Below are 22,757 nucleotides of genomic sequence, written 5' to 3'. Positions count from 1 at the left end.
TCATTGTGTGACGTCAGTGCGCCAACTGTGCTTGGCGATATGGTTTTACTTTAATGATTTAACTTTTAACTTTATATTCCTTTATACTAATACGTTAAGGGAATTCTGTATACACTTTGTCAATATATACACATAAACAGTCGCTGTATGACAATACGAACAACTAACGTTCGGTAAGCTACAGCCTGACTCCCGGTGCCGCATGGTAAACATACACACACAGGTGACGTAATGTACTGCCAGTACAACAAAAGTTACACAGACGAGTTTGTGACAGTACGATCAGTGCAAAAGGTGACACTTTCATTCGGAGCCACATTTGCTGACATCGACGTCCATCATAGTGTGAAGACCCCTAAATCAGCAGTCTATAGAAACATTGAAACAAAACACAAGGCCTCCAGACTGAAGTCTACGTCCATCATAGTGTGAAGACCCCTAAATCAGTAGTCTATAGAAACATTGAAACAAAACACAAGGCCTCCAGAATGAAGTGTACGTCTATCGTTGTGTGAAGGCCCCGGAATCAGCAGTCTATAGAAGCAGTGAAACAAAACACTTGGCCTCCAGTGTCGAAGATCAGTTGGACCAGGTGGAAACTGTTTGGGTGTTTAAACCAATGAGTGGTTTATAGCGCCATATAAGAGAGGGGCCATCAGCGTAACGAATCGTAAACAGCAGATTTCGGTCGACTGCGGGATTTTCAAAGGATGCGTACCGTCAGCTAGGCGTCGACAGATATCTTCAAAATCTTTTAATGTTTTTTAATCTAAGTGCTCTAGTGATCTGATGTACTTCGGGAGGTAAGACCCGTTTTGTTACAATATAGGTCTTCATCATCGACCTGATCGTCTTGTCAGGGCGCCGCTATTTTGTTTGAAGCAAATGCAAGTGATATGAGAGGCTGAATCTGATTGGCCAATATGAGGGACATAGAAGGAACATCACTCGTAATAGCCATTGGTGGCGCTTCGATCGAGCCCTAAAATTCCAGCCCAGTTCGGCAAGGGTGGACACTGGAGTCAGTTAACTCGCTTGCGTCGGGAAGGTGGAAAGGGGACAATCGCAGATGTTCTCAGTTCAGTTGGATTCGGATGATATTCTTTGAAAGAAACGTCTGTCGATTCGCGCTCTTAAACAAGTTGACTAGAATGTGAGAAACATGTCATGTTTCATTAAACACCCTCGTGTCCTTAGTATTTAGTGAGTGGCGGATTAACGCCAGGGTTTCACGCCAGTTTTAACAATATTCCAGCCATCACAGTGGGAAATCAAATAAGTGCCTCCGGCCTTGCGAGGAAACACTTTTACCACTGGACTACCCCACCTCGCTGTCTTTGATAAATGGTTGCAGACAAAATCAGCTGGGTTTTTTCAAAACGACCGTTGGTGAAAGGGCGATCTAACATAGTTGGCAAGTTATTTCACAGTTGCAAAAATGTATATGCCGACAGCTTTATTAGGGAAGGGGGGCAACTCTATCTAACACATGGCATATAACACAGTGTTGCAGATACTTATAGAGTCTGCAGTGTTTATGTGTCAAATGTGTTTTAACAGTAAGAACACGATGCTAGATATGAAGTTGGCATTAAACCTATATCTTTATTAATATTAATTAGTTGACTTCAAACGGAAACGTCGTATACTGAAATATTCACAAAACGTCACAAAACGTCGCACGCGGGCTAGGTTCATTGATCAATTTGTATATCCAAGTCTCTTGATTTTTTTTCATTTTGAAATCATTATTGTTTTACAATAACTGGCAGCGATATTTGCACACCACCGTGAAATAGCTGGACGATTGCTGAGGGTGGCGTTAACAAGTTGACAAAGGAAACAGAAGCAAGTTTCGAATTATTATAAGTGTAGTTAGGATCAGAAATCAATTTGACAAAACACCCAGTCTGAGCAACTCATTGTGTAAAGACAAATGCATGGCACGTTCTAATTTGAAGCAGGCTATAGTCTGTACATGGATACATGAATTGCGATGAAGAGGTGTTGCAGGTGCCTGGTGTTTATCGTGTAAACAATGGCCCGATGTTTATCATGTAGACAATAGCCTGGTACTTATCATTTAGACAAATGGCCTGGTGTGTATCATGTAAACAAATGGTCCGATGTTTATCATGTAAACAAATGGCCCGGAGTGTATCATGTAAACAAATGGCCCGGGGTGTATCATGTTGGCAAATGTCCTGGTGATCATCATTCTAAAATCTGCTTTTCCCTTCTTCATAGCCACCATTGATCAATCCACCACCCTTCTTGTTGGAACCCACAGAAACATTCTCCAGCGTCGCTAGCGGACTTCCAAATCCTGGGCTGTATCTTCCATGTTTGTTTTCATCCAGCCTCGGCCCCCATTCATCAAGTGGTTTGTTGAGATTCCACCATAACTACAAGCAATATGTCAAGATAAAGAGTGAAATTACATGAAACATAAGATAAGATGCGATAAGTTTAGATAATGCTTTATTATCCCATGATCATTTGGTTTACAGCGTACGAGATATCAGCTAAACAACAATATACAGCAGCAATACACGGAATTACAGCAGTAAAGGGAACAATAGCACACACAGATACATACACGCAATCACGCGCACACACTTTCACTCACGCACACACTCATACAAACTCAAGAATGAATGAATGAATGAATGAATGAATGAATGAATGAATGAATATCAAATTATATATGTCGCCAGACAGAAGAATATATATCTATCACACAGAGATTAAAAAGACTGGCGAAGTGAAGTTAAGTTACCGAAGTATAACGGGACTATAAACCTGTACTTTTCTAAAACTGATTGTATAAACGCATGCTGACTGGTATGAATGACTGGCGAGTCCTGTTTGTTTTCATTATCGGCAGTGGCATGCAGCTTCCGGAAGGGAGAAATTCATATTGTGAAAATGAAACGTGTATTGTCAGGAAGAGAATTTATGGATGTCAACTTCTTTTTTATTAGGTACACGACGTTTCAGAGTATATACTTACTCCTTCATCAGGTGAATTAATAGAATATATATATATATATATATATATATATATATATATATATATATATATATATATATATATATATATATATATATCTCTGTTTTGACAAAGAATTTGTTGTTCTTACAGTTCTTCCTCTCGATGGGTTTGTATAAAGAATAAACTGAACACGAATACGACGAATTTAGTTGCATGCCGACAAAATGTTCCGGATCCACCGCAGGCAGTATTTAGTAAACAAATATTGAAAACTGTAAACATCGCTTGGCTCATTCAATGACATTGCATGTAGAAAATATAGATCACTGACAGCTCATGCAAACCCGATAACCCGACATGCAACCCTGTTTATATATGGTGCAATATTATTTCAAAACATTACAAGAAAACTTCTGATGCATTGCATGAACGCGGGGAATTTGTAAACTCTTTACAATAACCTTTGGTATTCCGCTGTGAACGACGAAATACTGAGAATGGTGGAATGAGATATACATGCGGTTTTATCTTGTTGTGAATTAGGAAGGGAAATGGCGAAATAATATAATTATCCAGAATCATATGTGGTTACCTCCCGTACTGAGTTCATAAACACCGCTTGAACCCCGTGGAATAAATGCGGTAGATTATTCAGGGTCCCCCCTTTCATCATGGTGACATATGTTTTCAAACACATTTTATGAATTTAGGGAGTTCGTTAAAAATAAAACTGAAGAATTAACAGCATCATGAAAATGTGTTAAACACGTATACATAAAAGGAAATTAGAAACTCATAAATGTCCTATGCAATTTCCCATAAACCCTTAACAGAGCTATTACAAATAGAACCACACAAAAATAACTGCTCCCTACAATTCGCCAGTGCACAATCTCAGAAGAACCACTATAGACCGGCGCCTTAAGCTTCTGCCGCCGATCAATGACGTATTTGAAAAGTTAGTGGTACTGAATTCTAACGGTAAGTCTAGAGCCTCAAAGACGTCAACAATTATACGCTGATGTGACGTCACTAAACATTACACTACATCAACAATGCTGTACAGCACGTTCAGTCATTCTGTTACTTACACTATTCTATTCATGCTCTTTTGGTTGAAATGACATTAACGGGGCACGGCTGGAAGTCTTGTGTGCAGGGTTGCGTCCCTTTGGCGTGCCAGACACACAGATTCCCACTGATTGTGTTTCTAGGTTTGTCAGCAGCCTACCGTGTTCGTGGGTGCTACCAAAGTGACAAACGTCTCATAAAACAGCATCAACTGACACACCCTAATAAAACTGCATCACCAGACACACCCTAATAAAACTGCATCACCAGACACACCCTAATAAAACTGCAAAACCAGACACACCCTAATAAAACTGCAAAACCAGACACACCCTAATAAAACTGCATCACCAGACACACCCTAATACAAATGCACCACCTGACACACCCTAATAAATGTGCTTCACCAGACACACCCTAATAAAACTGCATCACCAGACACACCCTAATAAAACTGCATCACCAGACACACCCTAATAAAACTGCATCACCAGACACACCCTAATAAAACTGCATCACCAGACACACCCTAATACAAATGCACCACCTGACACACCCTAATAAATGTGCTTCACCAGACACACCCTAATAAAACTGCATCACCAGACACACCCTAATAAAACTGCATCACCAGACACACCCTTATAAAACTGCATCACCAGACACACCCTAATAAAACTGCATCACCAGACACACCCTAATAAAACTGCATCACCAGACACACCCTAATAAAACTGCACCACCTGACACACCCTAATAAAACTGCATCACCAGACACACCCTAATAAAACTGCATCACCAGACACACCCTAATAAAACTGCATCACCAGACACACCCTAATAAAACTGCATCACCAGACACACCCTAATAAAACTGCATCACCAGACACACCCTAATAAAACTGCATCACCTGACACACCCTAATAAAATAGCAGCGGCGTTAAGTCAAACCAGCAATGAAATAAAACTTACCTCGAATCCTCCCTTGAAGCAGAAATAGCCACAATACCATGCGGGTATAGAGATGAGGATAGCCGCCACTATCAGCCACCCCAGGGCTTCGGACCACTCTGGATAGCCCGGCCCTGTAATAGGGGTGTACTGCATGCTCTTGAAGACTAGGACGGTCTGGAAGTATGCATTCATGTGTAGAATGAATACCTACAGGTGATTTGTGGCATAATGGTGGTTTTGGTATTTTTTCTCACAGCCATCGGACGATGAATGAAACACTCGCTGATGCAATCTGACCATTGCCCAGTGTCAATGTTTCATTAGCTTTGATCACATAGCATTACCACATATAATAATTATATTTATAACTTTCTAATGGAATAATAATATAACATAAATCGCCAATAACCAATGCATCAACTAACCACCCTCAGCCTATTGGGCCCGGGTTTAAACAGGCCCACATCATCCAAGAGGTGACAAGCTTGGACCGGGTGATCAGGCTCTAGCTGTGACTTGCGTGACATTGTGTCACAATGGTGTGGGGTTTTGCTCATGATTACAGTCACTGGTTGTCCGTCTCCAGCCTTGTCTATTGCCAGACTACCGTGATACTACTTGAGTATTACTGTGGCGTTACACAACATTCCTTTCGTCACGTCTTCACGGAACCGTGAAGATTCGGGTCTTCAGCAACCAATGCAGTCGTAAGAGGCGACTAACGGGATCGGGTGGTCAGACTCGCTGACTTAATTCATACATGTCATCGTATCCCAAATTCGTGGATCGATGCTCATGTTGTCAGTCACTGGATTTTTTTGTCCAGGATCTATTATTTACAGGCATCATATACTTGGAATATTGCTGTGTGTGGCGTTCAACAACAAACAAACAAACACTCCTTCACGCTTACCACCAGCAACACTGGGGAGAGGAAACACCAGCACAACAGGAAGTAGTAGTACACAATGGTTGCCACTATGTTCATCCGGGTCCCAATCATCATCCGAACATCGTCTTTGAATCGACGGATACCTGAATACATTCGGCAAAAAATGAAGTCTTGTGTAGGAAATTATTGATTATTTTAACTGTTAACCTTTTTTACAAGTTCGCTCGCCTACGGATTTATGCGATATTGCCAAGTGTAGAAAAGTGAAGTTAGATTATTAGATTACGTTTTAAGAACAAATTATACAATGCGCTTAGCCTATAATGAGTTGTCCACCGGTACTCGAGCCCTCCAAGCCCCCATGGGAACATAACTATCATAACTATCATAACTATCACAGAGGCTACATTATAAGTTGTGGCAGTATCACGAGGGGGACATGTGTTTTTTTTGCCTCCCGCGTTAGGTTTTATACCACGGGCCGGAGGCTTCAACGAATTTATCTTACCGACATGTTTTAATATGACTTTGTAGAAGAATTCAAACAATTTCAAATTGATAGAAAACAGCTGTTCGACTTAGCTGCGGCTTCTTGCTTCAAAGCGGGGTATAAAGAATTTTCTCTTCCTCTCAGAAAATCCACGTGAAGCTTCTCTTGTTCGTGGCGGGGTATAGGAGATTTATTCTCTCGCTGAGAAATTTATGTCCCTCCAAGGCGGGATACATAGTATTTTATCAAGATCACGTGAACCAATCAGATCTCATCATCAGACATGGAGGGGCGGTCGGGTAGCCTAGTGATTCGCTCGTCACGCCAAAGACCCGGTTCGATTCCCGACATGGGTACAATGTGTGAAGCCCATTTCTGGTGTCCCCCGCCGTGATATTGCTGGAATATTGCTAAAAGCGGCGTAAAACCACACTCATTCACTCATTCTGACATGGAGGTATGTTATCAACAATGCCACACGAGGCAGCGGTCACCACGAATATATCTCCCCGCAGTTAGCCATTTCTAGCAGACGACAGAAAACAAACACTAAACGTTAGTCCCTTGGATCTATTTCGGAACACATCGTAAGTATCAATAGAGTGGCGCCTTGCATCATCAAATTGCAGTTGATGTGTTGCAAATGTAATACGACAATTCGGCAATTCGAGAGGGAATCATCAGAAATTAATGTTAGCTGGGCCAATTGAAAATAATACAATGGGCCTGAACCAGTTAGAATTTGACATTCATGTGTAAGGTAAGATAAATATTCATAACAATGCATGTCTGATACAAGCATGTTCAAGTGCAAGCAATGCATATCTTGTTTACAGTGATTTTGTGTGGACTTTAATTCGAGAGTGTGAGTTTAAAGTTTTTTCGAGACTGAGATAAGCAGTCAGGCGATTACCCCCACAAGAAAACATTAGTTAACCCGACACTCCAAGATGAACGCCATTGTCCAAAGTCAGTTGTTGATCATGAGATAGTGTCAATCCAAAAAACAAGGTCCCGTGAAGGAGACATTAACGGTAACTTATACTCCCGCTTCACCCCGATAATATTTCTATGTTTATCAGCACAATACCTGTGCTCGTGGGTTTCACGTCAGTTGAAAGCGTCTGAGAATTGCATCACTTCGGGCTTTCCTCCCACATTAAGCTGACACGCCGTTATATAACAATTACGCGGTAGGTAATGTTATTAATTACTATACTGATATATATAGTATAGTTAATACATCATTAATTTGTATTGTTCATATTTTACCAGAATGGCAGGTCATATAAAAAAAAGCATCAAAACCCTTTCCATGTTAATCATGACATCGTAGGATTACATCAAAGGCATGTGTTTATGAATCACTATTAAATAGTGATGATAATAGGTGTTCGCAAACTGGTGAGCGTATTCTGTCCCACCTGTGGCACCCGTCACGAACACATACAAAGGCAAGTCAATTGTTCACCTGCAAAAACACAGGAACGTGTGCACGTGGTACAAGTCAAAATAAGGAGTTGCATCGGACATCATTTTTGTCACGGTGGCGTCAAATCTGGAAATATCCGTCAGTAAGGCTTTGAATGTTGTAACCCTGATCAAACAATTTTTTAGCAAGAGTTAATGATGGACTGTGGACTGTGGAAAAAGCTTACTCGATTGTACCCCAAAAGTTATGAAGTTTAGGCACCAAAGGCTGGAGCTGCTCGATTATTGCTCGATATAAAGGGAAAGTTGGGAAAGGGAAAGTTCCCCTCCTATCATACAGTCTTGATGGATAGTCTTTCGTCACTCTGAATCTGTATGCTTAGATCTAAGTATGAAACACATGAGACAGTTTCCCATGTCTCTTTTAGTTTTTTATTGTGGGTAAATAAGTGGAAAGGAATTGCCATTTGACAATTATTGAACGGTATCAGATTATCGATATACCTGAAGCTTAAGTAAAATGTCTTGGCCAAATTCCCTTTTTTATTTTGCCCGTCTGAGGAGAAATCCTGACTCGCATGCATAAATATAAAATCAGCAATGTGGGCAGCAAAATTTATGCCCATGAAATAAATTTTATTTGCCTACTGATCTAGAGTAGTATCCTTTACAAAATGTGCACGACACGCAATCTCACTCTATTATTAAACTTCACGTTTAGTTTCTGCAGTTGCAATATATAACTGCATACACATCAGCATGGGCTTTTGTCAGAGCCGTCGCAATTCGTTGTGCAGACAGGCGTTCCAGAAACCTAATGTCGTCAGTTCGAATACAAAATTAGCCCTGGTTATGTCTCAAGGTTTGTCTGCACTCACTCACTCACTCACTCACTCACTCACTCACCCACCCACCCACCCACCCACCCACCCACTCACTCATATATACTAAAAGAATAATTCTATTAAAACTAATGGTTTCGATTATGTTTATTATGTAGCAGTAATGTAAACTATACAACCTACCGTATACAAATATGACGGCCACAAGCTCAACAAGGCCAATGATAAGAAGTGGGAATCCGCCTACAAATGTGTCCATCAGGTTTAGGATATAGCTTCCACCCTTCCAGACAAAGAAGAAAGGAACAGTTGCAGCATATGGACGAACAGTGTCCTATGACAAGATGCAGTTGACACGCAGACTGCTTCTGTCGTTCTGCATAGTGTGTCGAATGAGAATCCGAATTATACAATCAAATACGTGTAATCCTATGCAAGACGCATAAACTGCAAAATATGTTTATGTGTTTAGGGCATTGCCAGCATTCAATTATCATTATGCCTGATCCAAACCTTTGCAAACATGAATATTACGAAGATCAGTCCATCATAACATTATGCTGATATCCTTAAGTTGAAAGGTGATCATCACATTTAACAATAGTAGCAATGTTGTTATAGCTATTATTATGATCATATAAAAACATACCTGCGTTACTTGAGGAAGGCCGAGAAGAAAGCCGAGCAAACATACACCAATTCGAAACAGATAATTATTTCTGCCCTGTGCCAATTGAGGGAACACATCGATGACGGATGTCAGTACGGACTCTACTCCAGATATCTGTCAAGGAATAAGAATACATTTGATTGTGACCCCTTAAGTACTAGTATGTTCATAAGTGATTACACGAATGGCTACATACACATCACGGTAGGTCCGCGGTTCAAACAGCAGCGTTATTAAGTTGTTTTACTTACAAAAACTATTTATTTGAGTCATCATCAGTCAACACAATTCTAACAGAGATCGATGCTAACCGCTTTTACTGTCATGTTCGCTCACAATAGAAGGAACACTTTATTAATGCGATTTTCATTATCAGCTTCCTGGGGATCATACATCCCAAGCAGGCTTGTTAGGCGGTAGCAGATTAACAGTCAGATTTCAATCACATCCCATCGGGTACCCATTTTTGCTGCTGAGTGAACAGAGGCACATCTAGAACAAAGTCACTTCCCTAAGGAGACACCTAATGTGCTTCATGTGCTTCATGTGCTTCAGTGTCGGGCAGGACCAAAGCCCAAGAAACTCTCGGATGCAAAGCAGCCGAACACGGTGGTCGACGTTTGGTAAACTTCACCTGGTTTGTGACGTGCCATGCGCCACCATGTATACTCGTTTTCGAAACTTGGTGACATAAAGAAAACTATAACTTTGGTACAAATGGTATCTGACGAGAATTTGTGAACAGTACTTTGTATTCTCTATTTACGTACCATTGAGCTCCATCCTAGGGTGATCAGCATGATGAAGAAGAGGATGGACCACAGAGGTGGAATCGGCATCCTAGACAGAGCTTCGGGATACACAACAAACACCAGACCGGGTCCTGAAACACGTTCTTCGGATTTATATTTATTTGATCTCCCAATGAGAACTATATATGCATGACAGGGAGAGGCCTATGATCATGAATGTCACTAAGGATTTGATCAATTATCTTACGATTTCTCTCTGCGACTGTGCATTTTATATTAAACTATATTTCACTAGCTATTCTTATCCTTAGTGTTTCTGTTTTATCGACTAACTATATCATGTGTAATATCGCAAACCTTGTGCTGTCACCTCCTCCACCTCCACACCTTTCGTATGCGCCATAAAACCGAGCACAGAGAATATTGCGAATCCGGCAAAGAAACTTGTAAGGCAGTTGATTAGGGGTATCAAAATTGAATCTCTGAAAAACACATCCGTTAAAATATACTACGTAAGGGATAAATCATGATAACGTAAGGGATAAATCTTCGGACTCTGGAATTAGAATCATTTTGCCCCTTCAGGGTTCGTTGAGTTACTTAAACCATGTTATGGTTGATATATATTTTAATCTCTAACTTTGCACAATGACCTATATTTGAGTCAGTTTTACTTGTTTTAAAATGCATGTTCAGAACTGCGACTTAATTCTAATAAAAACACTCACTCACGAAACATCGGTATCCAGGATAGTGTACCATACATGTACATAATGAAGTGTTTCTAGCACAGGTGTAACTCTGTGTAACTTGCCCGAGGCTGTTCTTACAGAGTTTATTGTACCTTGCCTGAGGGTGTTATTATTGAATTTCCTGTGACTTGCCTCAATGTGTTATTACTGAGTTTGTTGTGACTTGCCTGAGGGTGTTATTATTGAATTTCCTGTGACTTGCCTCAATGTGTTATTACTGAGTTTGTTGTGACTTGCCTGAGGGTGTTATTATTGAATTTGTTGTAACTTGCCATTGCTATCAGAGCTCCAGAGCAGGTACTCGTTGAGAAAAAAATCTGCACAGCTGCATCGCCCCACACCTTCAGCATGGGATGAAAACAAATATATCAAGAAATGATTGGCCTCCCTTTCGTATAGTATTGTTTGTTGTTTAACGCCGCTCTCAGCACCATTCCAGCTATATGACGGCGGTCTGTTAATAATCGAGTCTGGACCAGACAATCCAGTGATTAACATCGCGAGCATCGATCCACGCAATTGGGATACGATAGCACCTACAGACCACAGCACCAGAATTCCAGAACGCGTCTGCTATAAGGATGACATGTGCTACATATTTTTGTAATAACTGTGTTGTACAAAGCTCTATTTTGATTACAATCTTTTTTTAGATTTTGTAAATTTTCCCGAATTTGTGTATGATAAATTTCGCATCAAACTTCAACGGTATAAAGAGGAACGGTCCACCCCGTGTTGACGACGGTATGTAAGAGCGGGTACCTACTCCTTTCAGCTAAGTTGGATTGGGTAGTCAGCATCAGTTACCCCAACGTCGTGGGACGTTGCTCATATAGACCAGACCGTGTTGTAACAGGACATTGCCGATTGCTCTTTTAAACAACATTCACTCACTCACTCACTTACTCACCCCTTCTGTATACAGCTGGCAGGCATATCATTGGGCAGTAAGTCAACCATAAAGATTTGTTTTTATTTCATGTGGTATAATAGATGGGTACCTACATGGTTTATTTTAAAGGTAATTTACAATTATGTTTCAATGTAATATAAGCTGTGTTTGGTCGGGATCGGGTGGACCTGTGGTGCTGCAACTCGCATACCAGTGCCCTGTTGTTCACGTGATGCACGACAAGCAACACGTTATGGGTATCCTATATTTACTACTGTTCCATGGGTTTCATCTGAGTGTTAAATGGCATTAGCCAGCATGACCTTTGTCCTCCCACAATGTCTTGTATGTAATAACTGAAGTAATATGGCCTAATGGCAACTCACGCAGTCAAGAAAAGCGGACCACACATCAAGACCGCGATAAGAAGTATCAATGTCAATTACTGACTGATGCCAAGTATTACCATAGTGTAAACAAATTATACTGCTTTGTCAAACTTACAGATGCAGATGTGAGTTGTTCTGGTTTAGGGGTGATGTAGTACTTGACGCCATCCAGATATCCATCCAGAGTCAGGCCCCGAACAAGCATTACAGTCAGTAGAATGTAGGGTAGGACAGTGAAGACATATATAACCTGAAGCGAAACATTTCACATATCCTTCAGCTTCAAAACAAACAGCTAACCATCTTAATAACATATTCCTAATGGTCATTTCCATTGACACAATGGCTACAATGTCGCATGCCTTGCATTCCTCTTCAAGCTTCTTTCCTGCAGTTAAGGCGGTATGAGTGTGTGGGCCGAAGTTAAGGTGTAAAGTAAGGGTAAAATAGTATGACATTTCAGTTGGTTCATTCGATTCATTTAGAAACGATGTGCCTCTTAAAGGCCAAGGACCAGTGACAGAAGCCTATATAACATGACCGGTTTTTTTTTAGTTTATCCTCAACTGATTTTTTACCATAATCAATTTAATACTTAAACTATAGCTCTCACGCTGTTGTTTCCAGTTTTGAATAAAATTAAGCATAAACGTGTACATTAACGTGTACCTAAACACGGCAGATTTTCGTCTGTGTTGACATGATTAAAGATGTTTCCTATTGTACCTTCCCAAGTGACTTGATTCCCTTGATGGTGATGATGCAGCACACAGTCCATGATAGAAGGTTACACAGGACTAGCTCCCACTTCATCCTACCCACGGAGCCGATACCGTCGGATACTTCCAGTACATGCAAACTGGGAACACCGAGATCAAGTGAGGATGTTTGAATACAACAGAGTAAACATGTGGAGACCCCGTGAAACAAACAGAATACATATGAGCTTCAGGTTAAGTAACATCTGAAGGAGTATAGTTTTCTTAGATTATTAGGCGAAGGCTCCAGGTAAAAATATGCCTATTAAGCAGTTAGATTCGCTAGACATGTGCATTATAAAGAACAACTTACTGTTACCAGTCGAATGTACAAATACGCTTTTGTAAGGTTGAATATAAATTGTTTTGGAACATGAATTTTGAATCCAAAAATGACAATATAATTTTATATACATTCACCATCGTTTTTAAGGTGTGAGTATGAGTACCTGTAAACCAACACGTAATGTTATGTTGTGTGAATGCCAGGGTTTCCCGGTCATTACTCACTTGTAATACTCTTCACTGGGTGACCGTGTGGCATTTTGTGGAACAACAATCTGATCAGCTGAAGTACAAAGTAGTGACTTCAAAAAACATGTTGCACGAAAACTTATCACTTAAGGTTGCTATATGGCTGAAGTAATGCCGATGGGACGTTAAAGTTTAACTCTCGCACTTAATGTACCCTTAAGTTCGGGCTTCGTCACTGAGAATATTTGATTTAATAAAGAATGCACCACACTCAAACTGAATTCATTAACTGTAAGAACGGAAATCTGTTCCTGAAATGGTATTCAGCATAAAATTACACAAAGCGCACAATCAGGTAAGATACATGCAGAAACACAGCGTGTATTTGTATATTGACCAAGAGGCGTTACGGTATATTTCTGGTATATTCTGATGATTGTAATGCCATTTGGAATACAATGTGAACACACACTGATCTGTTTGCACGTGATTTAACGGTTGATAAGGTGCAAAGGTGATTTGCGTATATTTCATCATCATTTTATTAGTTCACGCCCCTCGTTGGGATTCTGGATGAAGACTTGTTGTTGCCCTTGGCCCCATTAACTCATGAGTGTCGAAATATCCGAGGTTTGGTTCGTCAGACTCGGTGCGGGCTATTGTTTGTTTGTTTATTGTTTAACGTCACACTCAGCAATATTCCAGCTGTAGGACGGCGGTCTATAAATAATCGAGTCTGGACCAGACAATCCAGTAATTGACATCATCAGCATCGATCCACCCAATTGGGATCGATGACATGCATCAACCAAGTCAGCGAGCCTGACCATCCGATCCCGTTAGTCGCCTCTTACGACAAGCATAGTCGCCATTTACTGCGGGCTGTTGTGGGCTATGGTGCCCGATGATGTGGATCTTTGCTGATCTTTCAGTCACTAGTCGGCTTGTCCAGCCTCTTTACATATATTGCTATAGCTGGAGGTCTGTTGACCTTAAAAACATTTACTCATTAGTCGTTGTCATAATTGCTATGTATCTGCCTCAATACATGCACACTCACTGCAGTTGATGTTGGTGTTGTTCAGGTACGATGTATCGTTGACATTGATGCGACAGAAACAAGTATTCCACTCATGAAGACACGTGCTCCAGGGCAGCTCTGACGTCATCGACGCACACAGGAAGTAAACAAACTGCGCGATGACAACACTGTAGTATATCATGATGAATGATGTCACAGCCACCATTGCAATACCAAGACCTGTTAATGTGAAGAAATAGTTCATGGACGGGATACTTCATAACCTAGAAAAGTGAAATTAAAGCCAAATACATGACAGTTTTACCACATACATATATGGCTGGATTTGATCACGGTGGGCGAGCTGGATTTGATCACGGTGTGCGAGCTGGATTTGATCACGGTGTGCGAGCTGGATTTGATCACGGTGTGCGAGCTGGATTTGATCACGGTGTGCGAGCTGGATTTGATCACGGTGTGCGAGCTTACTGCGGAACGAAGCCGGAAGTAACGCTTATCGTAGATGTGAACTATGTAGCCAGTGATCATCGGACAGTAAATTGTGTCGCTTCAGACAACTGGTCGCCATACTGAAGGACATAGAACTGGTATATTCTGAAGTAAAACGCATTTGATATGATACATGAACGAAAAGATAAACGCTATCAACGATCGCAGGTTATACAAAATTAACTACTCACACAAATTACGCTCCAAATAGAGACTCACCTGTGATACACATTGATACACAATATACTTTTATTCCCATTATTTGTTTTCAAACCTGGTGAAGGAGAGATCATTCCTCTGGAGGTGATTTAGTGTAACGTACAATAAGGGGATATAACTCCGTTTGGGCTAGCCCTCCCATTTTGTGTATGCTACAAGGGGAACTGTTATTTTGAGGGGCATCTGTCATTTGTCAGACAGCTTAAAACAACATCTTTTATGGTTGAGGGCACATCAGGTGTGTGATATATTCCCTTGAATCCGAAAAGACAAGTACTGTCGTCAACAACTGTTTGACAACTGGTACAAAAGAAAAACAAAATTTATACAAATCGGCGTTTATTCTTGATTTATTATTGCTTTATACTTTGGAACATATTGCTCAGTTAAAGGAGTTTTACGTTATATACATGAAGTATAATACATAACATATACATAATATATAATGACCATCAATCGTTATGAATATAGTAATATTTACTTACACATCAAAGTCAATGTACTGTCAGTCATTCAACTTAACAAATAATGGAATTCATCACCTATGTCAGATAAGTTACATAAGTGGTCAATTCCTTTCCTTTCAATAGATAGATTATGGTTACAAGTTCTAAAGACTAAGTAAGACTCGCGAAACGTTTTCCTGCAGTACGTGTAAATAATATTCAAAAATTAGGCAATCATTTTTATGATACTAAACATTGTGCATTTTGAAGACGTATCCCTTGCACTTGTCCAACACGCAGGTTAATGGCATTTAAGTTTTCATGAACTTAAAAATTAGTTCGTCAAAACTTCGTTTGAAATATGTAATCTATTTATGTTTAAATTTTCCTAATAGATCGTCAATAAATAATAACTTGTATACAAGAAAGAATAATTTAGATGATTAACCGGAGAGCAATTTTGTAGTATTCTCATTTAAGCGATGTTTGATAGATGGAGCCTTCCAAGTTCCCCTTATACCATGAAATCTGGGGTACATTTTCTTAACGCAAATGGACACCTTCTAGAGTTGAGATGTTTTCAAACCCCCATACTTCGCATCCGTTGAGAAGAACTGTTATAACCATACTGTCAAAAAGACGCAGTTGACATTCAAGTGATAAATGTAATTTCGACGACCCGGGTTGTAGTCTTAGCACCCTATCACAGACTTCAGTGAATAAAACATATTTACAGTTTATTTAACTAAAAAGTTTGAATCTTCAAAGAGAGTGCCAGTGTCTTGGTCATATCATTACGAGTACAGGGATGTGTGGCGGTTAAAAAATATTCCACTGTCTGACAACTGGATGTCTGGCAAATGGGAGGACCCCCATTTTTTATATTTATGGTAGTTGGCATCGTGCTGATGTTTGCAGTTGTGAAGTCTACAGAATGTGCTTGAATTAGTTCTTAGGCTCTTTTGTATTATGGTATTCAGGTTGGTATCTATGGCTGCAATTGGTAACCTGTGACAACAAAAGTTTAATATTTTATAAACACCAATACATATGGGTGTCATGATCCGAGCAGAAATCCGACCAACCTCTGAAAATAGGACTCAGGCGCCATACTTTGAGCGGTCCGACACTGGCAAACTGTCCCATGTTGATGTCAAGGGCAAACAGAGGAATTCCCAACACAAACAGGCTCAAGAAGTACGGCAGTAGAAATGCACCTGTAAAAGTTCATATACAGTCAATATAAAATAATGTATGTATTGTACGTTGGAACCTTTGTATGTGAATGCCACTGTAATATCAATGTTATTATATGTACATTATAACCTAAATATGTTAACATCAATGTAGTGTGTAAGTGATTTAGGTTTAACGCCCCTTTGAACAGTGATGTCACGGCATATCAGCTCAATGTGGGAGGATGCTGAAATAAAGGAGCATGGGTATAGTACTGACAAATCTAGAAACATAAACGGGAGTAAGCGGGATTTGAACCTACGGTCATAGGTTTGTAGAGTGTCCAAGGGGCGCAACTCTGCCAGCGTATTACGGTGCCTTAGACGACTAGGGCATCCTTGTCCCTTACATCCATGTCATTTCAATATAATGATAATTACAAAATGTCAAACTTCTATTAACCATTTATTTCCCTGGGCCTAGCACTTCCTCAGCCGAAAATATTTCTTTTCCACGAATATTTTCCAGGAATTATATTTCCGGCAAAAACTTATCACAAGAATGATTAATCTGTGCACTTTGAGCATAAATCAATTAGGGATGTATCAACATTAATACATTACCTCCTCCGTCCTTATATGCCAGATACGGAAATCTCCAGACATTGCCAAGACCAACAGCGCATCCTACGCATGTTAGTATGAACTCTACTTGAGATCCCCATGTGGCCCTGTCGGGAGCTTTCTGCAATGAACATAGCCCTGCTTTAAACTTAGAGCTTCTGTTAAAAATCTTGACACATGTCACAAAAATATATGTATGAGTTGTGCAGCTATTGACAAAAAGAACAGTTATGCAGTACTAACACAAAGGATTGACACTCCTTCCAGTGATTACAAGGTCTTCAGTGACAGATGATTGTATTGAGATTGAGATGTATATGATCTGACTTACCGTTGTTCATATACTTGAGACATGAAATTATTCAAATCCTGAATTGTAAGGAAAGGGGTCAGCAGTATAACCTGCAAGGATCCGCTGTTCGTAGGTTCGAGTCGCCATGACGTCATGGCAACCGTTGTGGGTTTCACTACAGAAGTAAAAGCCTGCAACATGAGGCTTTCGATTTCCCAGTATCAGTCCTCGGACTCACGTGTTTTAAAGGCTATGTTTCACTTAAGTCACCCACGGAAAGTATTGAAAATCATATTCACTTCAGACAAGATGTTGGAGTGCTCATACGTCGGTTTTGATAAGATGTTGGAGTTGTCATGTGGCTGACGTGTCAGTTAAGACAAGATGTTAGAGCACTGTGTCGGTGTTGACAAGATGACGGAATGTTCAAATGTCAGTTTCGACAAGATGATGGAGTGCTCAGGTGCCAGTTTATACAAGTTGTCGGAGTGTTCAGATGTTCATTTAGACAAGGTGTCGAGTACACAAGACATGAGATAAGATATCATCACCTATTGGTTTAAAAGGAATACAAAAATATTCAGGTTCGGTAGCAATATGCGGTTGAAGTATTCAGGTCTAGACTGACACGCGTGGGTGCAATGTGAAGCCTATTTCTGGTGTCCCCTGTCTTGTTATTGCAAATACCGGCCTAACACCAAACTCACTCACATGCTAAGCCACCCACACCCTTAACAATACAACAACCCACTTAATCACTCACTCACTAATTCGCTCACCCACACACTCACTCACACGTTCTCTCACATACTCAATCACTCGCTAGACCAAGAAAGAATTTCAAACGTGCAAGCGTGCGTTTGCGACAATAGGTAAATCAGGCAGGGACGCATGGAGACCCCAGTCTGACTCACTAGTCATGCAAGACCTTTACAAATACTTATCATGACATGATTATGACTACGCACTTACGATCGTCTCACGTCCAGATACAGAAGTTACTTTCTCCCTTACTACCGTTATCTGACAACAGGCATGACTGTACGACAACTCCTGGTGCAAAAACTACGTCCCAGCTTGATAATGTCGCGTAGTTGTGTTGATAGGAATCACTTTTTTAACATTGTATAGGTTGCCAATACCTCGATAGATATAAAACATGTCGCATCTGAATGTGTGTGTTCTAATACCTATCTATAAATGAACATAAAGGCATGCATAATCATATAACGTGGAGGTCGCAGTATTATCATCCTAGCCTTCCATCAGTACATGCAAGAGAACATGCACACTTGCTGAACACGAGGTTATTATTGAACCGTGTTTAACGCTGCTCTTAATAGTATTTCAGTAGATGGGAGGAAGACCCGAATTCAAGCATGTCTAAAAACACTGGAAGAGCCGATGAGAGGATGTACATACATACATACATACATATATATATATATATATATATATATATATATATATATATATATATATATACACATATATATATATATATATATATATATATATATATATATATATATATATATATGGAACAAACAAACAAAGATGATAATCAGGTAGAGTCTGGACAGAGATTCGAACACACGATCTAATTAAGGGACGACCCATATTGTTCATAACGTCGTTATATACGCGCAATAAACTTGAACGACGTTAAACCTCATTTCATCTGAACACACCTCACACACACACACACGATCATAATAGCAAATACCTCTGTTCATGAGCAACCATACATACATGAATATGGGGAAATATAATCAATGGTTGATGTATTTTGCTTCATAATCTTACGTTATGTCATGGATAAGTACAATAATCAGTTAAACAAACGAGAATTCCGTAGACAAATGTAATTTTACCTTGGAGTCTGACATGACCGCGCCTTGTTTATACAGCGTACAGACACAGTATACTCATGTATATCGTACTGATATACTGAAAGGGTCAGATCTTATCAGCCGAATTTAAATAAGTCAAGGTAAGCCGTGGTTGCTGTGCGTGTTCCTCATTGCACGTGTTATCTACACTGTACTTTACGACATTACTACACGTCACGTAGGTGTTGCCAATGGTAGTCTGTCAACAGTGTTTCTCATATCTTCAAGTAAACATTTCAAGCATGTTTTGCTTGTTTGCTGTTCGACGCTGCGCCACAGTATTCCGGCTGTATGACGGCGGTCTATAAATAATCGCGTCTGGACCAGACAATCCAGTGGTTGAAATCAGGAGCATCGAATTACGTAAATCGGATAAGACGACATGCATCAAGCAAGTCAGCGAGCCTGACCGTACTTTCAAGGCTTTTCAAAAGAAAATATTATATTTGTAATCATGCGCCAGTTTGTAAACAACACACTGGTCTCGGAGCTTTTGCTACAGTTGTTCCCTTTGTTGACATGCAAATATGACTTTCAACCTGACTTTACTTTTGAAACAGAAGGGAGGCCAGGTGAGAAAACTTTCCTTTACGAGATATTGATTCTGATTGTAAAATATGTTCAAGTATGCACTCGTTTTAGTGTTTAAGCTCTTACAGTCTATTATTACAAATTCAGGTTTGTACAGTGTAAATTGGTAGTACGGTGTGTAAGTACGTACAGGTATACATATGTTAATAAACACGCCACTTCTGTCATGAATTTGGAAACAATTCGATTCTGACTGGTCAGTCAGAAGTTTTAAATCACAATAAACACCTCTCACTGAAACAGCTTGAGTGAGGACCACATTAAGGCGTAAGCTAAACAAATAGAAAAGTACTTCTTGATTTATCCATTGCTCAATGTCAAGACCATGCCCCAGCCCGGCCCGGGCTCGGTTGAAAGAAGAATTGCAGTTAGATCCGTTGTCTGTCATAAATATCCTAAAGCCAAGAGATGCAATAGCTAACTGTATTTCTGAGAGATGGACAGCTACTCGAACGTATATAAACAAAGCAGCCAAAGAAATTGTATCGATTTCAAAAAATCCAAAATAAAATCTTATCATTACGAAAAAAGAAAACTTATCAACACAAAAACAGAAAGTGTCAATGCTAACACTCACAATAGATATGTGTACACTACCCACACACATGAGTCCCAAGGAAGGACAGGTGAACCGAATTTGTTTTGGCAGAATGCGATCTCTTAAACACCTAAAGCAACAACAACATTTTCTGTCATTGTCAGTAGGCATTTTGATAATATGCATAATTGCTGTGCTACAATGATGAGGGATATCATAAAACAAGAATAAAGTTATAATGAAAACGTGGTAATAGGTTCACAGATGTATTTATAACAGCTAATTGTACTAATATATGACAATAAAAGAGCAGATAAACCCAATCTGCGCTGACAAAGGTCACTGATTAATTAAATCAGAGCAAATATACAAGCGGCTGAGCTAAGCAACTGAGTTATAGCTATACTAACCGACCAGATGCGTAGACAACCAATGAAGTCAGATGTGACCAATTAACACCTGAGTCAATTAACTCAACACTCTTAATAAGCGAATGACCTCGGCTGGGTTAAATAGCAGGAAATAAACACAGATGGCTTATCCCTAAAATAAGTCATTTGGACTATAAAAATAGACGAGAACGTCTGAATATCAAACTCACCTCATCAACTAAAGATTCAGTCACTTTGGAAACAAGAAAATACTGAAATTTTATAAATAGCTAAACATTCACGGGAAGGTTGGTTATCCACGGATTACTAGAAAAACGGAGTATTACAAACTCTAGCTAGTAAGTTCAGCTCAATACAACTAGACTAAGTCAGAACCTAGATCGAACAGTGTCCCGAAACAACTTACTAACGAAACCCGAGTTTCGAATACATATACATCGCGCGGCCCTCAGGGAGGTCAGCCTCTCCTGGACAGGAGATGCAATATGTTGATCGTCTAAATAAAACGTTGCACCGCGAGCGAGAGCTCATGGGCGAATACGTATTGGTGACAACATGCATTCATCGCCTCTTCGGGTATATCCATATCTACTTTAAACAAAGTTCGCGATATTTTTTGCGAATTTAATATATTAAAAGCACATTGTTATACATGTGCCACTCTTTATTTTTGCTTGTACGTACTCATTAAACACTGTCATGTCAGGATGAATTAAGAAAGTATGGTTTTGCATCTATTTATTTAAGCCGTTCCCGCCTCCGATGCAAAACTGGAAAATATGTCTTTCTGCCTCTGGAGATTTTGAAACTATTTATTTAGGTTTGTTTGAAGTAAAAGCGATAAACCCTTTCCATAATCATAGAAATATCTGCTAAAATAAGAGTTTATTGTACGCTTCCGGCTAAAAGCATGTGTTTATGAATCACTATAAAATAGTGATGATATCAGATGCCTCGGGAATTGCATCGGACATCATTTTTATCACAAATGCGTAAAATCTGGAAAAAATCATAAAAGTACCTATGACTTCCACATTACTTTTTGAAATCTTTACTGATGCCTTGGCTGCTGTAACACATTTTGAGCAAAAGTCCTATGACGCGCTTTGAATTCTAGGTAGAAAGAGTATACCCGATTGTACCTCAAAAGTTTTAAATGTGAACACAAAGGAAGAAACTACTGGAATATTGCAAACCCTATAAGGGTCATCTGAAAACAACCTTATCTGCCCTTGATTTGGATGCGATTAACGGCAGGTATTTAGGAGAATATAACTTCCGGAGGTACACGCCCCTGTCGCTCATAACATAGCCAAATGTCTGTGCCGCTGGTTAATGTGAGTCGAGGTGTTTTCTGTCGTCGCAAGTTAGGTTTCCACCACTCAGGTTAGCAGACTGCAGCAACTGCTGGTCATCAACTGGAGTGCTTACCAAGTGGGTTGCACTACATGATACCATGATACAGTAACCGTGAATTGATGGCTTGGGGCGTGAGAAGAGCAACTGCAGGTGTTTGCTACATGTCCAACACTGAGCAACAGGTGTACACGTGGTTATGCAAATCGACAGACAGAGGGCACCAACGCCCGCCTCGGACCACTTTGTGGCTGCTGGAACTCCGCGGCATGGCAGATGCCATAAATGTTCAGTCATCCGAAAGGATTCTTCGTTTAATTATGAAACAATTTCACCAA

General features: G+C 40.0%; 1 protein-coding gene across 1 annotated transcript; it reads right to left on the bottom strand.

Moving 5' to 3' along the window:
• Nucleotides 1–1,580: 1,580 nt before the first annotated feature.
• On the bottom strand, nt 1,581–19,680 carry LOC124132187 (sodium- and chloride-dependent glycine transporter 1-like). Its single transcript, XM_046495958.2, has 15 exons — nt 19,525–19,680; nt 17,359–17,479; nt 16,645–16,776; nt 14,424–14,624; nt 13,400–13,457; nt 12,858–12,990; nt 12,247–12,381; nt 11,088–11,191; nt 10,456–10,580; nt 10,117–10,229; nt 9,326–9,460; nt 8,860–8,959; nt 5,935–6,056; nt 5,040–5,195; nt 1,581–2,405 (listed from the first exon to the last, which is right to left on the bottom strand). Exons 1-15 carry the CDS (start codon nt 19,537–19,539, stop codon nt 2,220–2,222), a joined length of 1,836 nt encoding a protein of 611 aa, XP_046351914.1. The 5' UTR covers nt 19,540–19,680; the 3' UTR covers nt 1,581–2,219.
• Between the last annotated feature and the right edge of the window lie 3,077 nt (nt 19,681–22,757).

This window comes from Haliotis rufescens, unplaced genomic scaffold (assembly GCF_023055435.1).
Source record: "Haliotis rufescens isolate VD_foot unplaced genomic scaffold, xgHalRufe1.0.p SCAF_4, whole genome shotgun sequence".
Lineage (NCBI taxonomy): Eukaryota > Metazoa > Mollusca > Gastropoda > Lepetellida > Haliotidae > Haliotis > Haliotis rufescens.
Note: the sequence above shows the minus strand (reverse complement) of the source record. Positions and strands in the feature narration are given on the sequence as shown.